Source organism: Pleuronectes platessa, chromosome 23, assembly GCF_947347685.1.
Source record: "Pleuronectes platessa chromosome 23, fPlePla1.1, whole genome shotgun sequence".
NCBI classification, from domain to species: Eukaryota; Metazoa; Chordata; class Actinopteri; order Pleuronectiformes; family Pleuronectidae; genus Pleuronectes; species Pleuronectes platessa.
This window is the reverse complement of record NC_070648.1, coordinates 1,678,056-1,702,000: the sequence shown is the minus strand read 5'-3', so window position 1 is coordinate 1,702,000 and position 23,945 is coordinate 1,678,056. Positions and strand designations below refer to the sequence as shown.

Genomic DNA, 23,945 nt, shown 5'->3' with positions numbered 1-23,945 from the left:
GCACTTATTACTGTATATACGAGATATATTGAGAATTTTTTTAATTAAATCAACACAAAAACATCAGCGATTATATTCAAGACGAGAATTGATTTAAAAAAAATAGTGAAATCTTTCTTTTAACGCGACTCGGTCTCGAAGCGGAAGTGGCTGCTGACCGTCGCCTGCCGCTGACTTGACGGTTGCGTCTTCGTGGAGCTGCGGCTGAATTCAAGTGAACATGTCGGATCGTCTGCAGCGGAGGTGACATCGGAACCCGTCTCCACCCAGGACACCATCGAGGTTCGAACCCCGGCGTGGTCCCGGGGCCGGAGGATGAGGCAGCGGGTCGGAGCTTCTAGCGCCGCGGAGCGATAACTTCTCCCCGGGTACAGTGACCCGAGCTGCCCCGGGAGGAGACGACGGAGCCAAGCCGAGTCACAAGACTTCATCCCCGGGCGGGTCCGTGTCCCCGAGCCGCTCCACAGGTAATGCCCGGCTTCACCTCCGTGTTCAGCCGCTTCACTGTCAACCAAACACGGCCATTGACTCGGCTCCACGACCGACCGAGCTCCATGTCGCGTTTGACAGCTCGTCCCAACTAAGTAGCGGCTAATGCTAAGCTAACGACTAGTGTTTGTTATTGTGTGGAGTTCTTGGAACAAGTCAACAAACTCCACCCGGTAACCGGAGACGTGTTTGTCGCGGTGTGGCCACAGATGAACCGGGCGACAGGAGCGGCTCCTCCCCGGGGCTGGTGCCTCTCCTCCCCGGAGCCCGAAGCCTCTCCCCCCTCCTCCTCCTCCCCGGATCTCCCTGTCTGAAGCCCCGCGAGGAGGTGCATGTGTGTTCACTGTGTCTCTCCTCCATTCACACGTCGTGTCTTCTCCTTGTTGATGTTCTAGTTGAGCACCAGGACCCGGAGCCATGGAGAACCCTGGGTACAGCACCGGGAGCCTGGACAGCCTTCATCGCCCCAGTGACGATGACGACGATGAGATGGTGGACATAGCAGGAGCCACGCTGGACTTCTCCAGCACCGAGGACGAGCCTCCTCTCAGCTCAGGTAACAGCAACTTCTACACAACTTCTACACAACTTCTACACAACATTTACACAACTTCTACACAACTTCTCAAGGTCCCAGGCGCCAGGGTTCAAATGAGGAGCGTTAACCATTAGATCAACTTTATTACAGGTCTCAGAAATAACACCAGCTCCACAGGATCATAAGTTTCAGGACTTTGACAAGATTGTGCAAGAAGCTGGAGGAAGCAGTCCTGTACTGGGGGGGGGGGAGTGGTTGGTGGTTGGTGGTTGGTGGTTGTGGTTTTCAAAGAGCTGTCAGAGCAGTGGTTGTATATTTGTTCTATATCTTGGATCTATGGCTTTTGTTATGGCTCCATAATTCAATATTAATGAGACACGTGACAGCCGCTGAGAAGATACGAGATAAATTTGTAATCAGTGGCTGTGAGGGTCACATGCTTCCAGTCAGTCATGGTCACACGTCCGAGTAATAAGTGACTACGTGCTGTCTCTCTCTCTCTCTCTCTCTCTCTCTCTCTCTCTCTCTCTCCCCGTCTCCCTGTGTTTTCATACAACGTCCCCTCGGAACATAAAAACAAATATTAGAGTGACTTATAGTCTCAGGGGTGTTTGTGTGTCGCAGCTCGCTGACGTCTTCTCATCGGGGACATTTGTGCCCAGTGTTTCTTCCTGGTTACTAATGATGTCATCACCTCGTGCCAAAGATGACTCGGCACTAAAACAACCCGCAGTGCCCGGCGAGGACTTCAATGTGTGAATGAGTTATTGTTTGTCAGGTGTCTCATTGGATCAGAGACACATAGTAAATAGAGACACTCGTGTTTATCACTGTGTGAACTCCACAGATAAAACCTGTTTGAACATTTAAATTCTTGGCTTTTATCTTTTGTCTTTTATCTTTTGTTTGAATAGAAACCTGCCGCTCTGCAGCAGAGAGTTAGTGCTGAGTCACTGGTGCAGATAAAAAGAAACCCTGTTCACCTCTTGCACATATAGAGCGGTCAGTTTGAAGAGGAGCAGGTTTCCTCAGTGAACTGAAACCGTCCCAAAGTGCCGAATAGGGAACCAGAGCAGATGGTAAAATGTACTTTTAACGCAGGATATAACAGAAAAGGGTCCAGAGCATGGAAATATTAAACCAAAAAGTTATTCTGAAGTTATTTTGAGGGGGTTCCTTCCCTCGGCTCAACAGAACGATACCTGGACCAGCGTCTTCACTTCCTGTTGCTTGGCACTGATGCAAACATCCTGACTCTCAGAAACAAGCTGCTCTGGTTTCTGTGAAGATACAAACGCCTCCTCTTCCTGATTATCTCTGCAGACGGGACATCATGGGATATTTAGACTTTTTAAACTTGGCAGAACTATATAAAGCAACAAGCATCAATGTTTCATGTTCCCTGATGGAGAAGCAGTGTCAGCCGGTGATATCAGCCGCCCGGTTACTGCTGATGTCATTGTGACCTCACAGCAGCATCACCTCCTCCTCCTCCTCCTCCTCGCAGAGTTAAGACTCCGAGATAAGAAGGAGGCGACAGGAAGGAGGTCTGGAGACGTGATTTACTCCTCGACTCTGCTGCTGGGTTGAGTTTTCACTGAGTCAGACAAACGCTGCTTTGTGTTCAATCCTTCCAGCGCTACTTGTGGCCTGTGGAAGAAAATCAACCTGGAGAGCGAAACGGCAGCGGTTCACTTTTCAGGGAGAAACTCTAGAATCAGCAGAAACTGGAGTTGCAAGGTTTCTGTTTCCGTCAGTGGTGCCTTGCTCCGGGGCCTCGCGCCCGCCGATGATGGAATTGTGTGTCTGGGGAAAATCTGGAGTTTTCCGTTGGAGTGTTGATCATTAAACATTTGAGACGACAGCAGAAACACAGGGTTTAGACAGCAACTGATGAATAGGAGATTAAAATCAACTTGCGTTTTTATTTCCTGCCTCTTTAGTATTTCAGCTCACACTTCCTTCCCCCCCCCCCCCCCCCCCCGAGGCGTGTGTTGTTAGCTCTCACTCGACCTCGTTGCCAAGCCGCTCGTCTCAGAAGCTTTTCTTAGCGCAGCCGTAATCGTTCAGCCTCGTGTAACCTGTTGCTCTGGGACTCGTTAGCCTCCAGTGTTTACAGAGGAGAGTTGTGTGTGTGTGTGTGTGTGTGTGTGTGTTTTGGGATTAATACCAACCCGCTGTGATCCCTCTGTTAAACACACGTGAGCAATGACGGTGCTCCTGAGCAAGGCAGTCGCCCTCTAAATACACCGATGAACTGGAATAAACTATTTTTAAAGCCTGATAACAAACCACTCGTGCTCCTGTAGTGAGGAGATGGAAACAATCATCTCATTCCTTTCGAGCAAATGTCCGGTTCCAAATGAACAAGTGACTGTTGACTCCACTTGACTCCACTTGACTCATTCATTTGCAGACACAGGGAGAATGGGCCTCAGCCTGCGTATTGAAACAAACAATCATATCTTGTTTTTCGGCTTCTCGTATCATTGAGAAAATCTGTTTTGAGATAATTGTAAAAGCCTTTAACGACCGGCCCGAGTCCCTCGAGGATCCGGCAAATCACAACCAGGAGGAAGAATGTGTCCATAGAAGAAACTGGAGCTCGTCCAGCTGTGAGGAGGAGAAGAGACAAAACACATCAGAAAGAAAAACTGGAAAATATGTCCAGAGAGAAACGTGAAGTCTCTAAACTGACGACCATTGAATCAATAACTAACTCTTTCTTAGTTATTATTGTTTGTGAGGCAAATTTGAATTTCTTCTTTTGCTCACGTTGTTTTTATACTTCCAGGAATTTAATATTTGCATTATCCCAACGCCCCAAAGAACAGGTTGTAATGATTGACAGGGAATGAGTCAGTGTGAGTCTGTGTGTGTGTGTTTGTGTTATTTGTTCATCACAACCTTTACTCACAGAGTCGGCTGAGGTCGAACAGCAGAGAGGGGAAACAGAAAAGAGACGAGTGAACGATTAGCCTTGAAGGATCCTCACTGGGGGGGGTGGTAAGATGTAATTTCCCATGATCCCTCGCTACGTGAGTTCGAATCCCAGACATGAGCTTGTTTTCATTGCGGGACCCCCTAGTGGCAGAAGGCTACAAATAGTGGGTTTCAAATAATCAACAAGCAGTTACAAATCAAACAAATACCCTGGTGCTTACCCCCTCTCTGCTCTTGTGGCATATTTCATAACCTGCAGAACTGATTCCTGCAGACGTCGGGTCACCTGCAGGTCGACCGGGGATATTTTTTTGAAAGCTGCAAATTCCATAACAGCTGCCAATCGGTCACGGCTTTGCCTCCATAGTTGTAAAAACTCTCCCTGTTCATCCCGGGGCGTCATAATCACGGTCAGCTAACGTGCTCTCACCCATAAGTTAGCATTAGTGTCCAGGTGGAGATATTCAGTGGAACCATCACCAGCGATGAATCACGATCCAGTTGATTTCCTCTGAAGCTTCCGAGCCAGATTTCTGTGGAAGTCCTCCTCTGTGGTTTTTCCACTTGCATCATTCAAAGTTTCTTTCCTCCGACCATGTGGAAAACGTTTATCTAGCGTTCACCAGAAGTTAACAGAACAAACCACAGGGACCCACATCACGTCTTTATTCAATTTCCTCTGACCCAGTGAATATGATGGAGAATCTGCAGCCGGGCAGAAGTCAGGATGAATATTAACGTCGTGCAGGAGCAGCTCGTTTGTGGTTGGCCGGTGTCACAGGGGGTCGGGTGGGTGGCCACCTCCCATGGCAGCCAGCGCTCAGGAGTTTAAAGTTCAAACCCTCACTGGGAACTGTGTGTGTGTGTCTCTGTGTGTGTGTGTGTGTGTGTGTGTGTGGTTTTACGCATGTTTGTGGAAATCCTTCAGCCGTAGATAATGATCAGTGTAGATTGTGGCTCCGTTGTCACATGACAAACAGTGTGTGTCGAGTTTTCTAGAGTTTTCCGTAAAGAATCAAGAATGTGTGTGAGAAAAGGAAAGATTATCATCTGTGCTGCCTCTCAGGACTCACACACACACACACACACACACGGACACACAGATTTTTACTCGAGGAGTCGACCCTGGATCAGTTTGCTCAGTGAAATCGAGCTGGGGTTGTTTCAGTTTTGCTGGTTTCAGTTGTCCACGGGGTTTCTTGTGTGTTCACCTCGACTTTCCAGCTACACAAGTTTCCTTCTGTCGTCCTGTAACATCTCTAACTCGTGTAAGACGGAGTTAGAAAATCACTTTTGATTTGCTTTCTGATCATTTGCTTCCAGGGTTCCACCGTGTAGGAAGTTTGATCCCAGTCCAGACCTGTCAGTGTGGGCGGTCACCACTGGGAAGAGACTTTGACTGTGGTTTAACTGTATCTACTCCAACATGTCAGGCTTCTTCCTTTCAGACGCTCTCACAAATTAAGGCTCCAGACTGTTATTAAAGAGCAGGAGGTTAGAGCCCCTGTCTGTTTGTGTGTCTGTTTGTGTGTCTGTTTGTGTGTCTGTTTGTGTGTCTGTTTGTGTGTCTGTGTGTTTGACCTCATCTCTCTGGTCCACTTGCTGATGTACGTCTCCATTTACCAGAGGTCTCTGTAAGATCTCGCTCATGTTAGAAAGCGGGAGACGTCTGAGGTCACGTGTTGACGTCAGAGACGACCAACGATAACAAACGACTTGTTCGGTCTGTTCGTCAGCAGGACGCGAAAAAAAACTTCTGAACCATGTGACAAGAAACAACTCGTTCGATTCTGACGCACATCTGGACAAACACTTTCTCTAAAGGTCCAGTGTGTCAGATTTAGGTGAAATGGATCTTTAAGTTATCGTTTTTTTGCCCTAGAACTGTCTCTCTATTAAAAAAACGTTATTTAAATTCTTTATATTCACATCAGAAGCGGCTCCTCTCTACGGAGGCCGCCATGTTTTTTTTTACAGTAGCTCAGACTGGACAAACTAAGGCTTTTTGAGTTTTCTATGACAACTGAAGCTGCCACATGTTCTAGTTGATGTTCATAGGGGGGGGGGGGGCGAAGGGTGTTATGCTGCTACGTGACCACTAGATGTCACTGAATCCTACACACTGGACCTTTAACATGGCAGGATTTACTTTTACATTTATACCATTTTCTCCATTTATACCATATATCAAACAGGCACAATTTGAATGTGGTTTCCTCAGTGGACTACTGGAACCTGTGATGAGAGCTTTGCAGTATTTGATATTTAAAAGTTTTTTATTCCCAGTATGAGCTGAATAGAAAGCAAGCTGCCTCTGAACCTGACCCTGTCACGATCCCTGTTTATCACCGTCTCTCCTTAACGACTGTAGAGATCCCATCGGACTTAAGAGGTCAAAGACACGATAAACATGTGACCCAATTTATTACGCAGCAAGCCGCCACAGCCAATCAGGGAAAAGCTCACACACACACACACACACACACACATGCTCAGCCTATTGGAGACAGTTCCCACCAGCTCAGCAAGTCAGCATTCACTTCCAGGACAACTCAGCCAATCATTAGTCATTATCAGAGCCTGGTGGCCACTCGGGGGGGGAGCTCAGCTGGAGTCCACTTCCTCGAGGAGTTCAGAGGAGGCAGGAGATTCCTGGTTTGACGCGTCCTCACTGACGCTGGACACTGAGTGTGTCTCCAGCTGGGAGAGATGGTGTGGGAGTTCTGGACCACGCAGCTGGACGAGGAGGAGCTGGTGGAGAACAGTGAGTTTAGTTTGTTCTGAGCTGAGAGTTCGTTCTAAAGGGGGTCAGGAGGCAAAGGAGCAGGTTCCATGTGTTGTCACACTCACGACACAGGTTCTACTTGATGAACAGGATCATTGTGATTCCTCGGCACCTACCCAAGCTACCTCTGTGTGTGTGTCTGTGTGTGTGTGTGTGATTTCATGTCGGTTTAAAAGTTTTGTAGCCGAATGTGCTTTGTTGTGTTTTGTAACTTTGACACAGTGGAGTTTAATCATTAAAGCCATTTACGACTCATCAGGCAGTGAGTCATGTGGTTAATGTTTCTGTGCTGCAGCTTGCATGAGGGAAACAGACTGTGTGTGTCTGTCTGTGTGTGTGTGTGTGTACAGCTGTTTTAGTCGCTGTATTTGACACAGAGGTCAACAGCATCAGATTCCTGATGAATTCCAAACACTCTTATCTCTTTGTGTGTGTGTGTCTGTGTCAGTGTATTTCCCATTTCATGCATGTTGGGGGTCACAGACGCTGTTGTGTCCTCAGAGCTGAGGTCAAACTCACAACCCTCCACTCATGTTATCTTTTTGTTGTCGTTGCCTTTTGTTCCAGTTTTCCATATATTGTTAACTCTTCAGTCTGCATCACAGAAGTAGTTTAGTGTATTTATTTAAATGTCTTTGCAACATCAAACCTTTTGAAAATGAGATATAGACAAATCCTTGCTTCTTTGTTTTGGCTGTTATGAATAAGTGAAAGGGCAAATCCATCCCAAGAGGTAACAGGGGGAGGTTGAAGGTTCAGTCCACTCCGGGAATAAAAACCTTTTAACATCAAATACTGCAAAGTTCTGATGAGTAAAAGTAAAAAACACATTTCTCTCTCTCTGTCTCACTCACTCTCTCTCTCTCTTGCCCAATCAGGGTTCCATGTCACATTTCCTCGAATACTCTCCCTTCCCCTCTTCTTGATAAAACTTTATTTGTGTTCAACATGTTTCATCACCGACAACTTTCCGATGTGTTGCTTAACTTGAGTTTTGTAACTTCTGGAGCCTGTGAGCAAGGCACTTAAACCCTCAGCTCGTCCAGTGGAGGTTCTAACGGGAGGATTCTGGGTATTCAATTATCCATAGTAGTTCATTTCTGAGGAATACGACTTCTACTTACCCTCGTATACATTGTTTAGGGTATGAAAGTATAAACTTCAACTCTTCCAGCCTTCTATTAATTTATAGAAATAACTAGAAAGAGTGAAAATCTACTTTGTGTTTGTCTATGATCAAATGAAAACACGTGGTGTCTTCTGCTCAGACGATTGTTTCCAACGTCTCAGATCTGTTGTCCGTCCTCACTTCCTGTTTCTGTCCACGGTGGGTTCTGATTGGCGGGTGGGTTCTCATTTTCTGTTGTTCCTTTGTAACAGCAGTCAGCATCACTGGGATCGCTGCTGGTTGCACCTTCTCCAGGCTTGTGTGTGTGTCTGTGTGTGTGTCTCCTTGTGCACGAGTCAGTTTGTAGAATCTGAGAGAAGAGCTGACAGATCCATCAGTGGAGAAAAGCTCCTCAAGCCTGGATACAAGAGAACATTTCAAAGAAGCCATTGGGGAAAGTGTGAAATGCTATTAAGACATAAATCTGTTCATTTTTGATTGATGGCTGAACTCCAGGTCTCAGATCTTGGTCCCAGAAAAGTTATTTTATTGACATCTGATGTTAAATTAAAAAGGGGTCCGTGGCTCGGCAAAGAATTCTGTGTTTTTGATGAAACCAGAAGTGAAACTATATAAATCTGCCAATAGATCTTTCAAAGTTCTACTCCTTCACTCTTCAACAAGGCAGGTGTTTGATGTGCATGTAAAACGTGCGTCTCTCTCTCTCTCTCTGCAGATTATGAGGAGTACAGCAGCAGCAGAGCCACTGGTATGAACGGGCACGGTCCCAGTAAACTGGTGGACCCACTGGAAGACCCGCTGCCCGGAGTGGGAACCTACGAGGACTTCAACACCATCGACTGGGTCCGAGAGAAGAGCAAGGACCGGGACCGGCACCGAGAGGCACGGACAAGATTTCTCATATTATCTTAACTATTATAACATCTTTAAAGAATTCACATTGCACCTGAGAAATGGTAACATAGTGAGTTGTGTCAGTTGTTATAATTGTGATGATCTGTGTCACTGTGTGTGCAGATCACCAATAAGAGCCGGCAGTCGAAAGTGGCTCTGCTGCTCAGCGTCATCGATGCCTTCTCCGGGTGGCTGCTCATGCTGCTGGTGGGACTCATGTCAGGTAGAGCACACACACACAGACACACACACACACACACAGACACACACAGATAGAGACGGTGGAAAGACTCACAACCTTCAGTGCTGACCCGGTCCCTCTGTCCTCTCCAGGCGCCCTCGCCGGCGGCATCGACATCGCAGCCCATTGGCTGACGGACCTGAAGGAGGGCGTGTGTCTCGAGGGCTTCTGGTTTAACCACGAGCACTGCTGCTGGACGTACAACGAGACCACGTTCGAGGAGCGGGACCAGTGTCCCCAGTGGCAGAGCTGGGCCGAGCTCATAGCCGGGACGTCAAAGGTCGGAGAGAATAAAAAAAACAACTAGAATCAAAGTTACACAGTAAATTCAAGATGCACCAAATTACACAGGATCCAGATTTCAGTCCTCTGAATTATTATTATTATTATAAACCGTCACGTATATTCATCCACAGTCTCTCATTCATAAATCCTCAGAAGAGTCACATGCTCGTTCAGCATCATCACAACACTCAGGAGAGTTTAAATGGTGCTTTGGTGCCCTCTGCTGGTTGTTCTCTGTCATGACACAAAATAACCACCAGGTCTGAGTGAGGATGCAAATAGACGAGTGGAGGTTTTTTAAATGTGATTTGTAACTTGATGTTTCCTGTGTGGCCTGCAGGGGGGGTTTGCTTACTTCGTCAACTATCTGATGTACATCTTCTGGGCGCTGCTCTTCGCCTTCCTGGCCGTCGCTCTGGTCAGGGCCTTCGCTCCCTACGCATGTGGCTCCGGGATACCTGAGGTGAGGCTCTACACAGAATGGAATCGTGTGAATGACCTAACTGTTGTTGCTTCATCATCTCTTCCTCCTCCTCCTCCTCCTCCGCCCTCCATTCTCTCTTTTGTTCCTCCTCTATTTCTGAGGAAACTAAAAGCTGAAGATTTACCTTCTGAAACTCGAACCGAGCTCAAGCACATCCAAACTAATTCAATCATTTCAGAGACTTGTATAGAGAGAGACAAAACACACAAACACAGCTCCGTCCTGCAAACACAAACACTTCCCTCTCTCTAATTGCTTTCTAATGGAGACCTGGTTTAATTCTCCTGGAATCTGAATCCCGTTCTCCTGACGTCTCCTCATCATGAGGTCAGATCCTGGTCAGCCGGCTCCTGCACTCCAGATTAACGGCTTATTTAAAAGAAAAACATTCAGAACACAAACTCCACTTTCTTTCCTTCACTTGCATCAATATTTACGCTGTCGTCCTCCAAAGTGTAAACCGACACATGAGTGCAAACACATCCTGATCCTGTCTACACACACACACAAACTAATCCGCGCTCACACAAACACTTTCCCTCCTTCTCTGGCAGATAAAAACCATCCTGAGTGGCTTCATCATCCGCGGCTACCTGGGGAAGTGGACCCTCATCATCAAGACCATCACCCTGGTCCTGGCCGTCTCCTCGGGGCTCAGTCTGGGGAAGGAGGGCCCCCTGGTGCACGTGGCCTGCTGCTGCGCCAACATACTGTGTCACCGGTTCACCAAATACCGGAAGAACGAGGCCAAGCGGAGAGAGGTAAGCTCCGAGGCGGGTCGGGGGGTGTGTGTGTGTGTGGGGGGGGGGGGGTTGGATGTTATACCTGGTCGGGGGAGTTCAGTCTCATAGTCCTGGAGCAGATTCTGACCGGAGAAGAAAAACTAAAACGGCAAACAGGTTGTGTTTTCGTTGCCGTTAGTTTTGCTTTAAGCAGGATTATGCAAAAACTCCAGAACCAATTTTATTAAAACTTTGTCCAGACCTTGGCCAATTTCCCATCCTTCCACGAAGCTTAGTGGAAATCCAGTCGGTAGTTTTTGTGTAATCCTGCCGACGCACATACAGACGGGTGAACATCCATCTCAGTGGATCAATCTATTATGAAAATATTCAGCTTTTATCACCAGCTCAGTGGAAATGTCTTAGTTTGATCGGACTCATCTGCTCTGAGTTACTCAGTAGAAGAACTAAATATCAATATACAGTGATAGAGGGAACCTGCTGCTTCTCATTGTGTTTGCTGGAAACCACACGACTGAACAGCGTCTCCCACTGCGACCAAATGAAAAACCAGTCGCGGTTCCTTTTTTTGCGATCAATGGCTTGGCATCAAAAATCCTTGGCTGATGAGAATCAAATGTTTTCTTTGCGTTTGACAGACAGAGAGAAATAATGAGCTCCTGTCAGAATCCTGTCAGAATCTCATCTGCTCAAAATGTCTCAGTTGAAGTTAACTCAGATGTTTTGGTTTCTCTCACGCAGGTTCTATCGGCGGCGGCGGCTGTGGGCGTGTCCGTGGCGTTCGGCGCTCCCATTGGAGGAGTCCTCTTCAGCCTGGAGGAGGTGAGTAGTTAGTCATCAGCTAATATCCTGCTGAGTTACTGGGATTAAGCCATTTTGTCTGGTAATCACTGGTCTGCATCTCCACCATCTGATCACATCTCATCTAAAAATTTATTTCATGACAGCGAAGCAGGAAAAATCAAATCCAATCAGATTCTCTTCTTCAGATCTTCTATCACAACCAGATATCAAAACAAATCTGAATTGCTTTTTAATTGCTTTTCCTTTTTGGTTTAACGACCCATGACTCTAAATGAATCCTAGCTGGTTATTGGGAAGCAGACGCGTCCGGGCAGCTTTGGAATCCTGTGAACTCTCAGAGCTGCTTCAGGAAACTCAAAAATGAAAGAAGTCTGGTTCTGATCTGATAATCCAGATTGTTTATGGCCCTCGTGCCCGCTGCAGACCCGGTACTCACATCCATCCTGACCAGTCTGAACGCCAGCAGCCAGAGCTCTGAGTTATATATATTTTGTGTGACTATTCAGAGCTTTTTTCATATGATTTCACTCTGTAAATATCAGGATTTATGGTTTTGATTGATGGTTCGTGGACGTTTAAATCGGCTTATTAAGTTTTCTCTGTTCTCAGAGATCTAACATGATGTATTCCCCCCCGTGCTCCTCTGCCTCCCTCCTCCAGGTGAGTTATTACTTCCCCCTGAAGACCCTGTGGCGTTCCTTCTTCGCCGCGCTGGTCGCCGCCTTCACTCTGCGCTCCATCAACCCGTTTGGGAACAGCCGCCTGGTGCTGTTCTATGTGGAGTTCCACGCCCCCTGGCACCTGCTGGAGCTGGGCCCCTTCATCCTGCTGGGGATCTTCGGAGGCGTCTGGGGGGCGTTGTTCATCAGGGCCAACATCGCCTGGTGCCGGAGACGTGAGTCACGGTGCAGACTTCAAACGTCTTCTTTCATTGACGTCAGATCCTTTGGTCTCTCTCTCCGACTCCTGGTTCACCTGTAAATCAGAGCGCGTGTCTCTCTCCTCAGGTAAAACCACTCGACTGGGACACTACCCGGTCACAGAGGTGCTGGTGGTCACCGCCATCACCGCCCTGATCGCCTTCCCCAACAGTTACACCAGGATGAGCGGCGCCGAGCTGATCTCAGAGCTGTTCAACGACTGCTCGCTGCTCGACTCCTCTCAGCTCTGTGGATACCAGCAGGTCAGTTCAGTTGTTTGTCTCTTCGTCTGTCTTCCTCTGTCCCTGTCCTCTGTTCCTTTGTGTTTCCTCGTTGTCTGACTCTCTGTGTGTGTGTCTGTCTCCTGCAGCCGACCAACATATCAGAAACAGGTGCAGGGAACAGCCTGGCGGACCGGCCTGCAGCAAAGGGTCTCCTCACCGCTCTGTGGCAGCTGGCCTTGGCCTTGATATTCAAGATGGTGGTCACCGTCATCACCTTCGGCATGAAGGTGGGTGGAGACGCACTGAAGCTGCATGAAGACATTCACGATCTCCAGACACTTTACAGATTCCACAGAACGCCCAGTGAGAAGACAAATGTCAGAATCAGTTTCTCCTGGTCTTCTCCTCAACGTTTCCTGACAGCCCCCGTATGAAACATCTGTTGAGTTCACCTTTATAACATGTGACGAACTCAAATCTGGAAGAACACAAATATCTGAGGTGGTGTCAACTTGGAACATAACAACATTCAAGGGGTTTTGAGGATAAGGCCTGATGCCTGACGAGTTGCTTGTGTGCTCCCACTCTGCTCCTCTGCTCCCACTCTGCCCCTCTGCTCCCACGATGCTCCTCTGCTCCCACTCGGCTCCTCTGCTCCCACTCAGCTCCTCTGCTCCCACTCTGCTCCTCTGCTCCTCTGCTCCCACTCTGCTCCCACTCTGCTCCTCTGCTCCCACTCTGCTCCTCTGCTCCCACTCGGCTCCTCTGCTCCCACTCAGCTCCTCTGCTCCCACTCTGCTCCTCTGCTCCCACTCTGCTCCTCTGCTCCCACTCTGCTCCTCTGCTCTCACTCTGCTCCTCTGCTCCCACTCTGCTCCTCTGCTCCCACTCTGCTCCCACTCTGCTCCCCTGCTCCCACTCGGCTCCTCTGCTCCCACTCAGCTCCTCTGCTCCCACTCTGCTCCTCTGCTCCCACTCTGCTCCTCTGCTCCCACTCTGCTCCTCTGCTCTCACTCTGCTCCTCTGCTCCCACTCTGCTCCTCTGCTCCCACTCTGCTCCCACTCTGCTCCCCTGCTCCCACTCTGCTCCTCTGCTCCCACTCTGCTCCTCTGCTCCCACTCTGCTCCCACTCTGCTCCCACTCTGCTCCCACTTTGCTCCTCTGCTCCCACTCGGCTCCTCTGCTCCCACTCTGCTCCTCTGCTCCCACTCTGCTCCCACTTTGCTCCTCTGCTCCCACTCTGCTCCTCTGCTCCCACTCTGCTCCCACTCTGCTCCCACTCTGCTCCTCTGCTCCCACTCTGCTCCTCTGCTCCCACTCTGCTCCTCTGCTCCCACTCTGCTCCCACTCTGCTCCCTCTCTGCTCCCACTCTGCTCCCACTCTGCTCCTCTGCTCCCACTATGCTCCTCTGCTCTCACTTTGCTCCTCTGCTCCCACTCTGCTCCCACTCTGCTCCCACTCTGCTCCCACTATGCTCCTCTGCTCCCACTATGCTCCTCTGCTCTCACTTTGCTCCTCTGCTCCCACTCTGCTCCCACTCTGCTCCCACTCTGCTCCCACTCTGCTCCCACTCTGCTCCCACTATGCTCCTCTGCTCCCACTATGCTCCTCTGCTCTCACTCTGCTCCTCTGGTCCCACTCTGCTCCCACTCTGCTCCTCTGCTCCCACTCTGCTCCCACTCTGCTCCCACTCTGCTCCCACTCTGCTCCCACTATGCTCCTCTGCTCCCACTATGCTCCTCTGCTCCCACTATGCTCCTCTGCTCCCACGATGCTCCTCTTCTCCCACACAACCTCCGTTATCTGCTCTCCGGATCCTGTTCCAGTGTCATCACTCCACTTCAAACTCTTCCTTCAGGCATGTGAACACTGTGTAGCACCGTGTGCGAGTCCCAACACAACCAGCTGCGTGGAACATGTCTTGGAACCAGTCTCCAAACCAGTGTCCTACTTTTCCTCCCCTGCACTCGCCCGTTCTGCCAGATGTCGTGTAATTGGAACTCTGAAACCGCTCTTTTGCATTTTACACAGTGATTCACAGCAACATGAGTCACTGTCATGTGGCTCACTGCAGGATCAAGTTGTTGGGAACAAACCCTGCGTGGGCTTTGCAGGCCGATTAAAGCAGATTGTTCTCCAGACAAAGCGATAATCACTTTATTACAGAGGCTTTGAGCCTGAGTCACATTTGGCTGAACATGCACAAGGCGTTGTTTTTAATTTAGCCGTGTACACAAACATCCCTGGACGTGATCAGGACATAAAGTGGACGTCTGCGTCTCTAATTGGTGAATCAGCCCTCGAGCGTGACGAGAAGCAACCGGGGGTTCGTGGGAGAAGAAGCGTTCATGCTGCTCTGACGGAGGAGGTGTAGCTGCATCGTGAGGTCACGACTCAGCAGCCGGACCGTGCACCGTCCTCACAGGGAGTTACCGAGAGTTCATCTTCAGAGACGCAGAGGACCTGTGGGGTTTAATAACTTCCACACACACTCGTCTCTGCTTTGTGTGTCTGCCTGTGACCTTCCTCCAGACCAGCTCGCCTCACTGCCGGTCATCTGCAGGCTGCAGCACAGTGGCCTCCAGACACGACGAGTTGAGTCAGAGCTCCAAACTAAAGACTGAAAATAGATCCCTGTCCTTTGAACTGGAAAACTTAAATCTAGTTTTCTATTAAAAGAAAGACAATTTATTAAACATGTCATTACAAACTGTTTCCATGCATCTGTCGGTGACAGGAGGCGTTTTGTTTGTGGGATGTGGGTCCGTCCCGATCTTGTGGAAACGATATTTCAAGATACGCCTTGAGGGAATTCATTTAAATTTGGAAAGGATGAAATACTCAGATCTTGGGGGTTATATTAAATGTCAGACTGTGTTATTATTAATAACGTTTCTGTCATAAACGCCTTTGGATCCTGGGATAGATTTGTCCAGGAAGGATCCACCTGATGGAGCCTTTATTTCTTCTCTAACATAAAGAAACGTTTCTCCTCTCTTCTCTTTGTGTCCTTCCAGGTTCCCTCTGGTCTCTTCATTCCCAGCATGGCAGTGGGAGCCATCGCCGGCCGACTGCTGGGTGTCGGCATGGAGCAGCTGGCCTACTACAACCACGACTGGCTCATCTTTAAAGGGTGGTGCTCGCCGGGGGCGGACTGCATCACACCGGGGCTCTACGCCATGGTCGGGGCGGCTGCGTGTCTAGGTGAGATGTTTGGTGGAGCGTCGGGGGGGCGAGGAGCTCAGGAGCAGCTGAAAGGAAGCAGGCGGCTGCTGGTGCATCAGGATGTTGTGAGCATGCCTCTCCGTGCTGGTATTCCCAGTATGTAGGACTGGGAACATGCCACAGGGATTAGAAGACATGTTAGGAATGTCTCCGGATGCCCAGCGAGCAGATGGATCCACGAGCTTCTCCAGACAAACCCTGAGAGGAGACTTTAATTTTGATAGTTGAGCAAAACGTGGATCGAACACGGCAAAAATATCCTCCTCCTACAAATCCCTCTGGTCTGTCAGTGATATGAGAAGATGATGATTTGTGTCAACACATTTCAAATATGATCTAAAGCTCGATTTCCTTCTCTGACCTGAGTTCTTCTTTCTCGTTCTAAGACAGAGCCGCTCATGTTTTGTATAAAACTCATGAGTAAGAAGTTCTTATCATGAGGAAATCTTTTAAAAGATTATTATAAGTTATTTTTGAAAAAGGCCAAAAAGGCGATGCAGTAATTACCCAGAGGCCATTTGTGTCCCTAACGTCTCAAACACAAAGATGCATTTTTGTGTATAAGTGGTATTTATATACACAGTATTTGAATAGCTGGCTTGTGGGGCTGATGGAAACCCCTCGGGCGGGGGGGGGCTTGTTTTTCTATTTATTATTGAACAGTTCTTATATGTGTAAAAGTTTTATATTTGGTCATAAGCATTTCGTGAAAGTTTTATGACCGTGATCGTTGGCATAGCTGGAGGCAGCGTGTTGTGTTTACCCCCCAACTGTGTGTGTCTGTGTGTGTGTGTGTTTGTACAAAATATACCAACAACACATGGAGGGATCTGCTCCGAGCTTGGTGGGAATATTACTCAGGAGTTTATCTCATGGTGATTCTCTTTTGGAGCTGATCTGTCGAAGGTCAACATAAAGATCAACAGAAAATATGATTAGAAAAAAAACAACCTTTTCCAAGATATCACCACAAATAATAGAGAGACGATGTAAATCATACACTGATCATGAAATCACTCTGATAAGTGACACCTGCATTATCCCTCCATCATCTTTCATAGGACTCCATCCTGTCGACTGTAGAAAGCAGAACTCCCTCAGCAGCAGCAGTTATCTAAATCCTCTCTCTCCTAAAGACGTGTGAATGTCTTGTGTGTTTTTATTCAAGCTCACATCGGGCAACAATTGTGACAAAACATAACCACCTCACTTTATGCTTTTTGAACATAGAGAGCGCTGAACAAAAGGGGCTGTGTTTTCATCGCCTCCGAAATTGATGTCTTTCACTTACAGTGGCTGTTTAGAAGGAGGAGGGGAACGGGGGGGGGGGAAGAGAACAGGGGGAGGTCGTCACCGGAGAGAACATCAAGAGCCTTGAGTTCAAAGTGGAGCTTTGGTTTCTGCCCACAAACCACTGACGTAAACTAAAACTGAAGTTGAAAAGCGGAGACGCAAAACTTTCACTTGAAGATCTAAACAGGAAGCAGCAGCACCTACTTCCTGTCACCACCTCAGTGCCCGTCCTGTGCCCCCCCCCCCCCCCCGCAGCCACATGGATCCTGATGTTACAGATGTTTATCTCCACTCGTGTGTTTCTCTGTTGTCTCCTCGTTTCCACTCCTCTCAGACGGATCACACTTTCCCCCTTTCCAGCCGAGTCATGTTCTGAGCCGTCTCTCGTCTGTCTCCCTGCAGGTGGCGTGACTCGTATGACTGTGTCCCTGGTGGTCATCATGTTCGAGCTGACAGGCGGGCTGGAGTACATCGTGCCCCTCATGGCCGCAACCATGACCAGCAAATGGGTGGCAGATGCTTTCGGCCGGGAGGGAATCTACGAGGTGAGGCGGCTGTCGGAGATAAATCACGTTACGTATAAAAAGTGAAGCAACACAAAATTCCTCCCTTTTTTTTGTGTGTGTGTGTGTGTGTTTGTGTAAGTTTTATTTGATTTGATGTATTTTTTGGCAAACGACCACTGGAGAGCATACGTTACATACCGTTCCCACTGGTTCCTCTCCAGCTAAAAGAATATACACTCGTGTGGAAGCACTGGGATGTGTGTGTTTGACTTAGAGCAACACAATCCAAGATCTTCATCAAGTATCTTCAACAGATACTGAATTCAGAGGCTTCTAAGTTCGTTTAAATAACAGCTGGTCTCTTTTCCTCGTCTTCGATTCTTCCACCAACGTCTTCCTCAGTTAATTGTGTGTTTTTATATCAAGCTGCTCCCTCTGGCTCTGGTCTTGGCATGCTGGTCGTTATAGAAGTATAAAACGGGGTGAAACATAATGATTGACGGCTTTAAGAGATGAAGATCTAAAAGTTTGACCTCTCTTTACTCGTCTTCGCCCTGCAGGCCCACATCCGGCTGAACGGTTACCCCTTCCTGGAGGCCAAGGAGGAGTTCGACCACAGCAGCCTGGCCGTGGACGTGATGAGGCCCAGGAGGTCGGACCCGGCGCTGGCCATGCTCACGCAGGAGGGCATGACTGTGGGGGAGGTGGAGGTACGGGCACATGATGACACGGTCATTCAGTGAAGTAGAAATAAACTATAACTGTTCATAAACGTGCAAAGTGAGAGCTGCAAGTTCGCTTCAGCTTTATTCTCTTGTCGTGTTGTATTCAGTGTGTAACAGGTGTGTGTCTGTGTGTGTTTGTGTGCAGGCGCTGGTGGAGAGCACGCACTACAGTGGGTTCCCTGTGGTCGTGTCCCAGGAGTCCCAGCGGCTCGTGGGCTTTGTGCTGAGGAGAGACCTGCTCATATCAATAGGTCAGAACTTCATCTAAAGGTCAAATTCAAAAAGCACGATCACACACTGTGTTTATAAAAAGTTAGTGAAGCCACTGGGGAACAACCATAAAACCATGAAACCATAAAAATAGAGTGAATCAATTTTTTTTTTTATTGGTGAAACCTCCCAGTTTTTCCCACGTCTCTGACCCTGAACCACAAACATCAAGCTCCTCCTCCTCTCCTCTTTTCAGACAACGCCCGGAAGCGGCAGGAAGGAGTGGTCAGCGCCTCCCACGTGGTTTTCACCGAGCACGCCCCCCCCCAGGCGGAGGACGGCCCCCCTCCTCTGCGCCTCCGAGGGATCCTGGACCTCAGCCCCTTCACGGTCACCGACCACACGCCCATGGACATCACCGTGGACATCTTCAGGAAGTTGGGGCTGCGCCAATGTCTGGTCACACATAACGGGTGAGAAGAAACGTAATCTATGACCACATGCATAACACACAAAACATCTTGTGTTATAATATTTGCTTTCACACATCGTTAAGGACGAACTAGAGGAAAGACAGACGAGATGAAAAGACGTGAGAAAAGATGGGAGACGTGTAAACTGCTCTCACTCCCACTGCTGCAGACATTAGAGTGAGATAGCGTCAGGGAAGGAGGCTTGAGAAAGGAAGGAAGGAAGGAGTGAAGGAGTGAAGGATGGATGTGGAGGAGACACCCGGGGTCACTCCTCTGGCAGCTCATGCATTACAGGGGAGGAAAGGGAGGAGGCTCAGGAGTTAGGGAGGAGGACACACACGGATAATGGAGGGAGGGGGGGGGGAACAGAAACAGAAACATCTCCGCGCTGCCACTGAACCCATTAATCTGAACTGGGCTGGGACCCGTTCAGACTGGGGGGGGGGATCTTCCCAGCGCGGGGTTAATCTGTGTTGACGTAGCGGCGTGACACTTGAGAAACACGAGAGGACGAGCACCTCGTTCACTCCCCCCCCCCCCCCCCCCCCCACACACACACCCCCCCCCCCCCACACACCCAGCATGATGGAGTGACTGCTTGGGAAACTTAGCAGAAGACGAATGAGGGTCCTGAACATAAATCCTCTCTCTGCTCTGCTGTCTGTGAGAGAGAGGGAGTGGGAGAACTGGTGAAATGGTTTTTCTCCAGACAGACTGGTTCTCCCCTCTTTCAGGACATCTTCCATCTTCTGGAAAAAATGTTGGGAACTTGAAAAAGATCTCACGATACTTCTCCATTCACAGAGATATTATACAAGCGACAAAATGGCTCCATTACGCCCCCTGCAGTCTAAACTAGAAGGTCACTTGTGTTGTTCTTTGTGTTGTGCACCACCTTTTCACACAATCTCATGGAAGTCCTCTCTGCAGTTGTTCTATCATGCTGCTGCTGCTGCTGAGACCATAAGCTCCTTGGCGCAGTTAAAACAAATCAAAGCTTTAGCTTGGCCGAAGATAAATGAAACGTGGGCGACGCCTTTATTAGGCCGAGACTTTTATAAAGAGGAAATCAAACATTCTGAATTTGTTGAATATTGGGCGTGTTTGGCATCGGAACCCAACAATTACTAATGTTCTGAATTGTGTTGCTCCACGTGAACAGGCACGTCCAAAAAATACATTTTAAATGATCTATCAAAGTTCCTACTGATGAATTATTATATTTTTTTCGGCTTAATTGAGAGAAACACTGCAAATTGTTGAGAGATGACAGGAGAAGACATAGAGCTGCTAATAAGAGAACTGCTGGTTCTAATGAAGACAGGGTGTAACCTCTATTCACCAGAACCATCTCTGAAACTATCATTATCTTTAAAAACATCTTCCACACACAGACACACACACACACACACACAGTCCAGTTGTCTGTCAGACTCCATATGTGTCTTTGTGATGATGATGATGAGACTGTACTGACAAAAAGAACAATGTTAATCTGGAGAATTAAATTCAGAGAAACCAGAAGAAAAGATAAATCCCAGTGAGAATAAACTTAATCAGTGTTATGTTACATGTCCATGTTTTACACACACACACACACACACACACACACACACACACACACACACACACACAGACACACACACACACACTACAGTTGTTTATATGGCGGTTTGACATTTTTCAAACACAGCTCTCGGGGATTTGAGAAGTATATTTTCACGACTGCACAGAAACAGTGTTGTGTTACCATCGTTGGCTCGAAGCCGCTCGCACAACTTGACACAACTTGTGGTTTCTCTCCGTCACGTTCTCTCACTCAGATAAATAAACTGTGTTGATTTCTCTGCAGGAACTTTGGCAGCAGCTAAGTTGAGGGAACGAGAGCAAAAATGTTCTTTGCAAAGAATCTGCTCAAAAACTGAACACACAACTTTTTGTGTAGTGTGTGTATAGATAAAAAAAATGAATAAATCTTTAAACAAATAACTATCAAATGTAGAACTAGACAAGGTTGAGGGTTTAGGGTTGGAAAGGTCAAGAAATTAATAAGTTGTATCATGAGTATGCTCTCAAAAACGTTGTGTGTGTGTCTGTGTGTGTATCGTGTGTGTGTGGGGGGGCTTTAGGTGGACTTCTTGGATTATTGCAACCCTAATTTAAACCCAATCCCTCATGTTTACTTCTTTCGGGGCATTTAGTGGCCTCGCTCCACCAGAACCCTCTATCATATAAATAAACAGTTTAAGGGTCACCCGCTGCCTTGCCCATGGGCCCCTCTGACGGGGCACACATGGCTGCTGAGTGGCTGTTGACAGGCACAACGACTTCTGCACGACTCGCACACGTTGGCCTCAGATGCTCAGACGCCCCCCCCCCCCCCCCCCCCCGAGTGGATCCATGTGTGACATCAGAAACGAGAGCAGAGCCAGGATTAGAGGAGGAATACGTCCGTGTGTATTTTTATATTCACGTGAAGCTTCATCAATCACTCAGCGTCTCAGAGTGAAGATGAAGTTTGACACACACTCAAGGAGAAAGAGCTCCAGGCTGAAGAGCAGCTTCTGATTCCCCCCCCCCCCCCCCCGACATGTAAGATGGATCCTGCTCATTCCAACACGCACTGGGAGGAGAACAGGTATTTTCCCAGAGCGCCTCATCTCCAGTTCGAGCTCGACTCTCTGACGTGTGTTGTTATCTGTTGTGGGAGTTTAAATCAGGAAATGTAAGTTTTGAATTCTCCACAGAAATGAGCTCTATAGGTTTTACATGTGTTTAAGTTGTTCTTAATTAACTCCATGTTCATTTCGTTGCCCTTTTAAAGTGAGTTTTGTTGTTTGTGCCGCATAGTTTGTAAGTTGTCGTTTTTCTCAAACTTACAGACATTAGCCCACAGTGCAAACAACTTGTTCAGGATCAGTTGTGTGTTGTTGCTGATGTGGGTCGTGCATATACAGAATTGTAGATAAAACACAGAACTAAAAACTAAGTAGATAGATAGATAGATAGATAGATAGATAGATAGATAGATAGATGGATACTTTATTAATCCCGTGGGAAATTCAGATCATCCAGTAGCTTGTACACTTAACACATCACGGACATATATACATAAATCACATAAATCACATAAATCACATACAGTGAACATATTTACAGATACAGGAATGGAATGCAATGATGTGATTGTGTCAGTGTCCAGTAGGAAAGTGTTCTTGTGCTGCTGGAGTGGATAGTACAATAAAATATAAACTGTATATATATGAAAACAGCAGAAAACATGTATATATAAATATCTAAATATATAGGAATATCAATCAATCAATCGAATTTTATCTGTATAGCCCATATTCACAAATTACAATTCGTCTCATTGGGCTTTAACAAGTAATTCTGATAACTCTTCATATTGTTCATCCACTTCTTGTTGAAACCTGCAGGTTCCTCAGCTCCTCCTCTTCCTCCTCCTCTTCCTCCCCTGATATGAGTCACGGTTCATTTCACTGCTCTGTGAAACAATGACACAGATCATAAAAACATCCTTTTCTCTTTGTGTTGAGTTGTCTGTGCCTCACAGGATTCACACACTGGTGAGGGGGGGGAGTGAGAATCTGTCCTTTCTTTACCTCGTCTGTGATTCTCCTCCTGAAGGGAAACTGACTGAGTCTGTCTGTGGGTCTTTTGTTCTTTCATAGTTTAAAAGAGGCCGAATCAGCTGGGAACTGGTTTTTAATCAACTTTTCTCACACACAGAAGTTTTACTGTCATTATTGTTTTTGTTGAACTTTAGCCTCTGAAGTGTTGATGATGATAATTTAAGGGTTTCGTGATCTGGGCCTTGGCGTGTTGCTCTTCCATGTTTCTCGTGTTCCCCCTGATCCCCCGCTGTGAGCCAGCTGCTTCTGCCTAACGTTTCTCTCTCTCTCTCTCTCTCTCTCTCTCTCTCTCCCCCCCCCCCTGTGTGTTCTGTAAAGGAGGCTGCTGGGAATCATCACCAAGAAGGACATCCTGAAACACATGGCACAGATCGCCAACAGAGACCCGGACTCCATCCTCTTCAACTGAGCCTTGTCCTCCCGCGTCCTCCTCCTCCTCATCCCTCCATCCATCCATCCTCTGTAGACCGGGGGGGGGGGGAGGGACTCGAAATGAACCTTTATCTGTTCAACTTTGAGAAGAAGCTGTTAAAGAAGAAGCCCAGTGAGTCGAGCTCCAGTTGCAAAGGTGATTGTCGAACAATGGATTTATTTTTCTGATCAGTTAGTTGGAGGCTGGTTTTTTTTTTTGGCTTCCCACTGGAAACAGAACTACAGAAACAATGACTCATCCAGTGGGACGCTGCTGGTCCCAGTTTGGAGTTGGACCCCAGAAGGAACTGGGACAGGAACCCATGAGAAACGAGTCAATGGAATATTTCACATCTGCTTCTTTTGGCCGTTTCTGTTCTGTCGCTCGTTTGCCGTCTTGTTTCTCTTCCACCGAGAAAAGAGAGAGACTTTTGAAGGAGGTGGATAATCCTGTTGAAGGAGGAGGAGGAGGAAGAGGTGGTGGTGGAGGAGGTGGAGGAGGAGGAGGAGGTGGAGGAGGAGGGGGAGGAGGAGATAAGGGGAGGAGGAGATAAGGGGAGTTGGGGAGCTCCGTGCCTGCCCTCCGGCCCTCACAGCGAGCCTGGACAGAGCTCTGAGCCGGGCTGATGGATGCTCCGTCACCTCCCTCCTCCTCCTCCTCTTCCTCCTCCTCCTCCTCCCTGCAGCCTCAGGGTGAAGGATGCAGGAGTGTGAGAAGAGGATCTAATGCACACAAACACACACACACACACACACACTTACACTCCACAATGAAAGCCTGGGAACCCCCCCCCCCACCACCAACGTGTTGTCTGTGATTCTTTTGAGATTTGTCACACAAGACTTTCTCCGATCTGTAATTTATGTAAATGTAAAATTGTTTGTTCTACTAAATTATTTCACTAACTTGAACAGAGTGTGTTGTCGTGTTGTCTCGGGTCCTCGTTGTGTGATCAGATCTTCAG

The 23,945-nt window shown here is 47.9% G+C and overlaps 1 protein-coding gene across 3 annotated transcripts; it reads left to right on the top strand.

Moving 5' to 3' along the window:
• The first annotated feature begins 171 nt into the window (after nt 1-171).
• clcn5b (chloride channel, voltage-sensitive 5b) lies at nt 172-23,475 on the top strand. 3 transcript variants are annotated; one of them, XM_053416489.1, is made up of 17 exons: nt 172-467; nt 885-1,045; nt 8,600-8,766; nt 8,902-9,001; nt 9,112-9,299; nt 9,645-9,767; nt 10,343-10,549; nt 11,273-11,353; nt 11,996-12,230; nt 12,343-12,518; nt 12,626-12,766; nt 15,499-15,685; nt 17,402-17,544; nt 18,066-18,215; nt 18,376-18,481; nt 18,697-18,913; nt 22,888-23,475. In XM_053416489.1, exons 2-17 carry the CDS (start codon nt 907-909, stop codon nt 22,976-22,978), a joined length of 2,451 nt encoding a protein of 816 aa, XP_053272464.1. In that variant the 5' UTR covers nt 172-467; nt 885-906; the 3' UTR covers nt 22,979-23,475. The 3 variants fall into 3 exon arrangements, with proteins under 3 accessions (XP_053272464.1, XP_053272463.1, XP_053272465.1); XM_053416488.1 differs by lacking the exon at nt 172-467 and having other exon boundaries at nt 761-1,045; XM_053416490.1 differs by lacking the exons at nt 172-467; nt 885-1,045 and adding an exon at nt 6,231-6,734.
• The last annotated feature ends 470 nt before the right edge of the window (nt 23,476-23,945 follow it).

What these genes read in the sequence shown, in the direction of transcription:
- clcn5b (XM_053416489.1), top strand. Translation starts at nt 907, where the DNA reads ATGGAGAACCCTGGGTACAGCACCGGGAGCCTGGACAGCCTTCATCGC. An exon ending in TGACTGTGGGGGAGGTGGAG is followed by an intron (nt 18,216 to 18,375) that starts GTACGGGCACAT and finishes GTTTGTGTGCAG; the next exon opens with GCGCTGGTGGAGAGCACGCA. An exon ending in AGACCTGCTCATATCAATAG is followed by an intron (nt 18,482 to 18,696) that starts GTCAGAACTTCA and finishes TCCTCTTTTCAG; the next exon opens with ACAACGCCCGGAAGCGGCAG.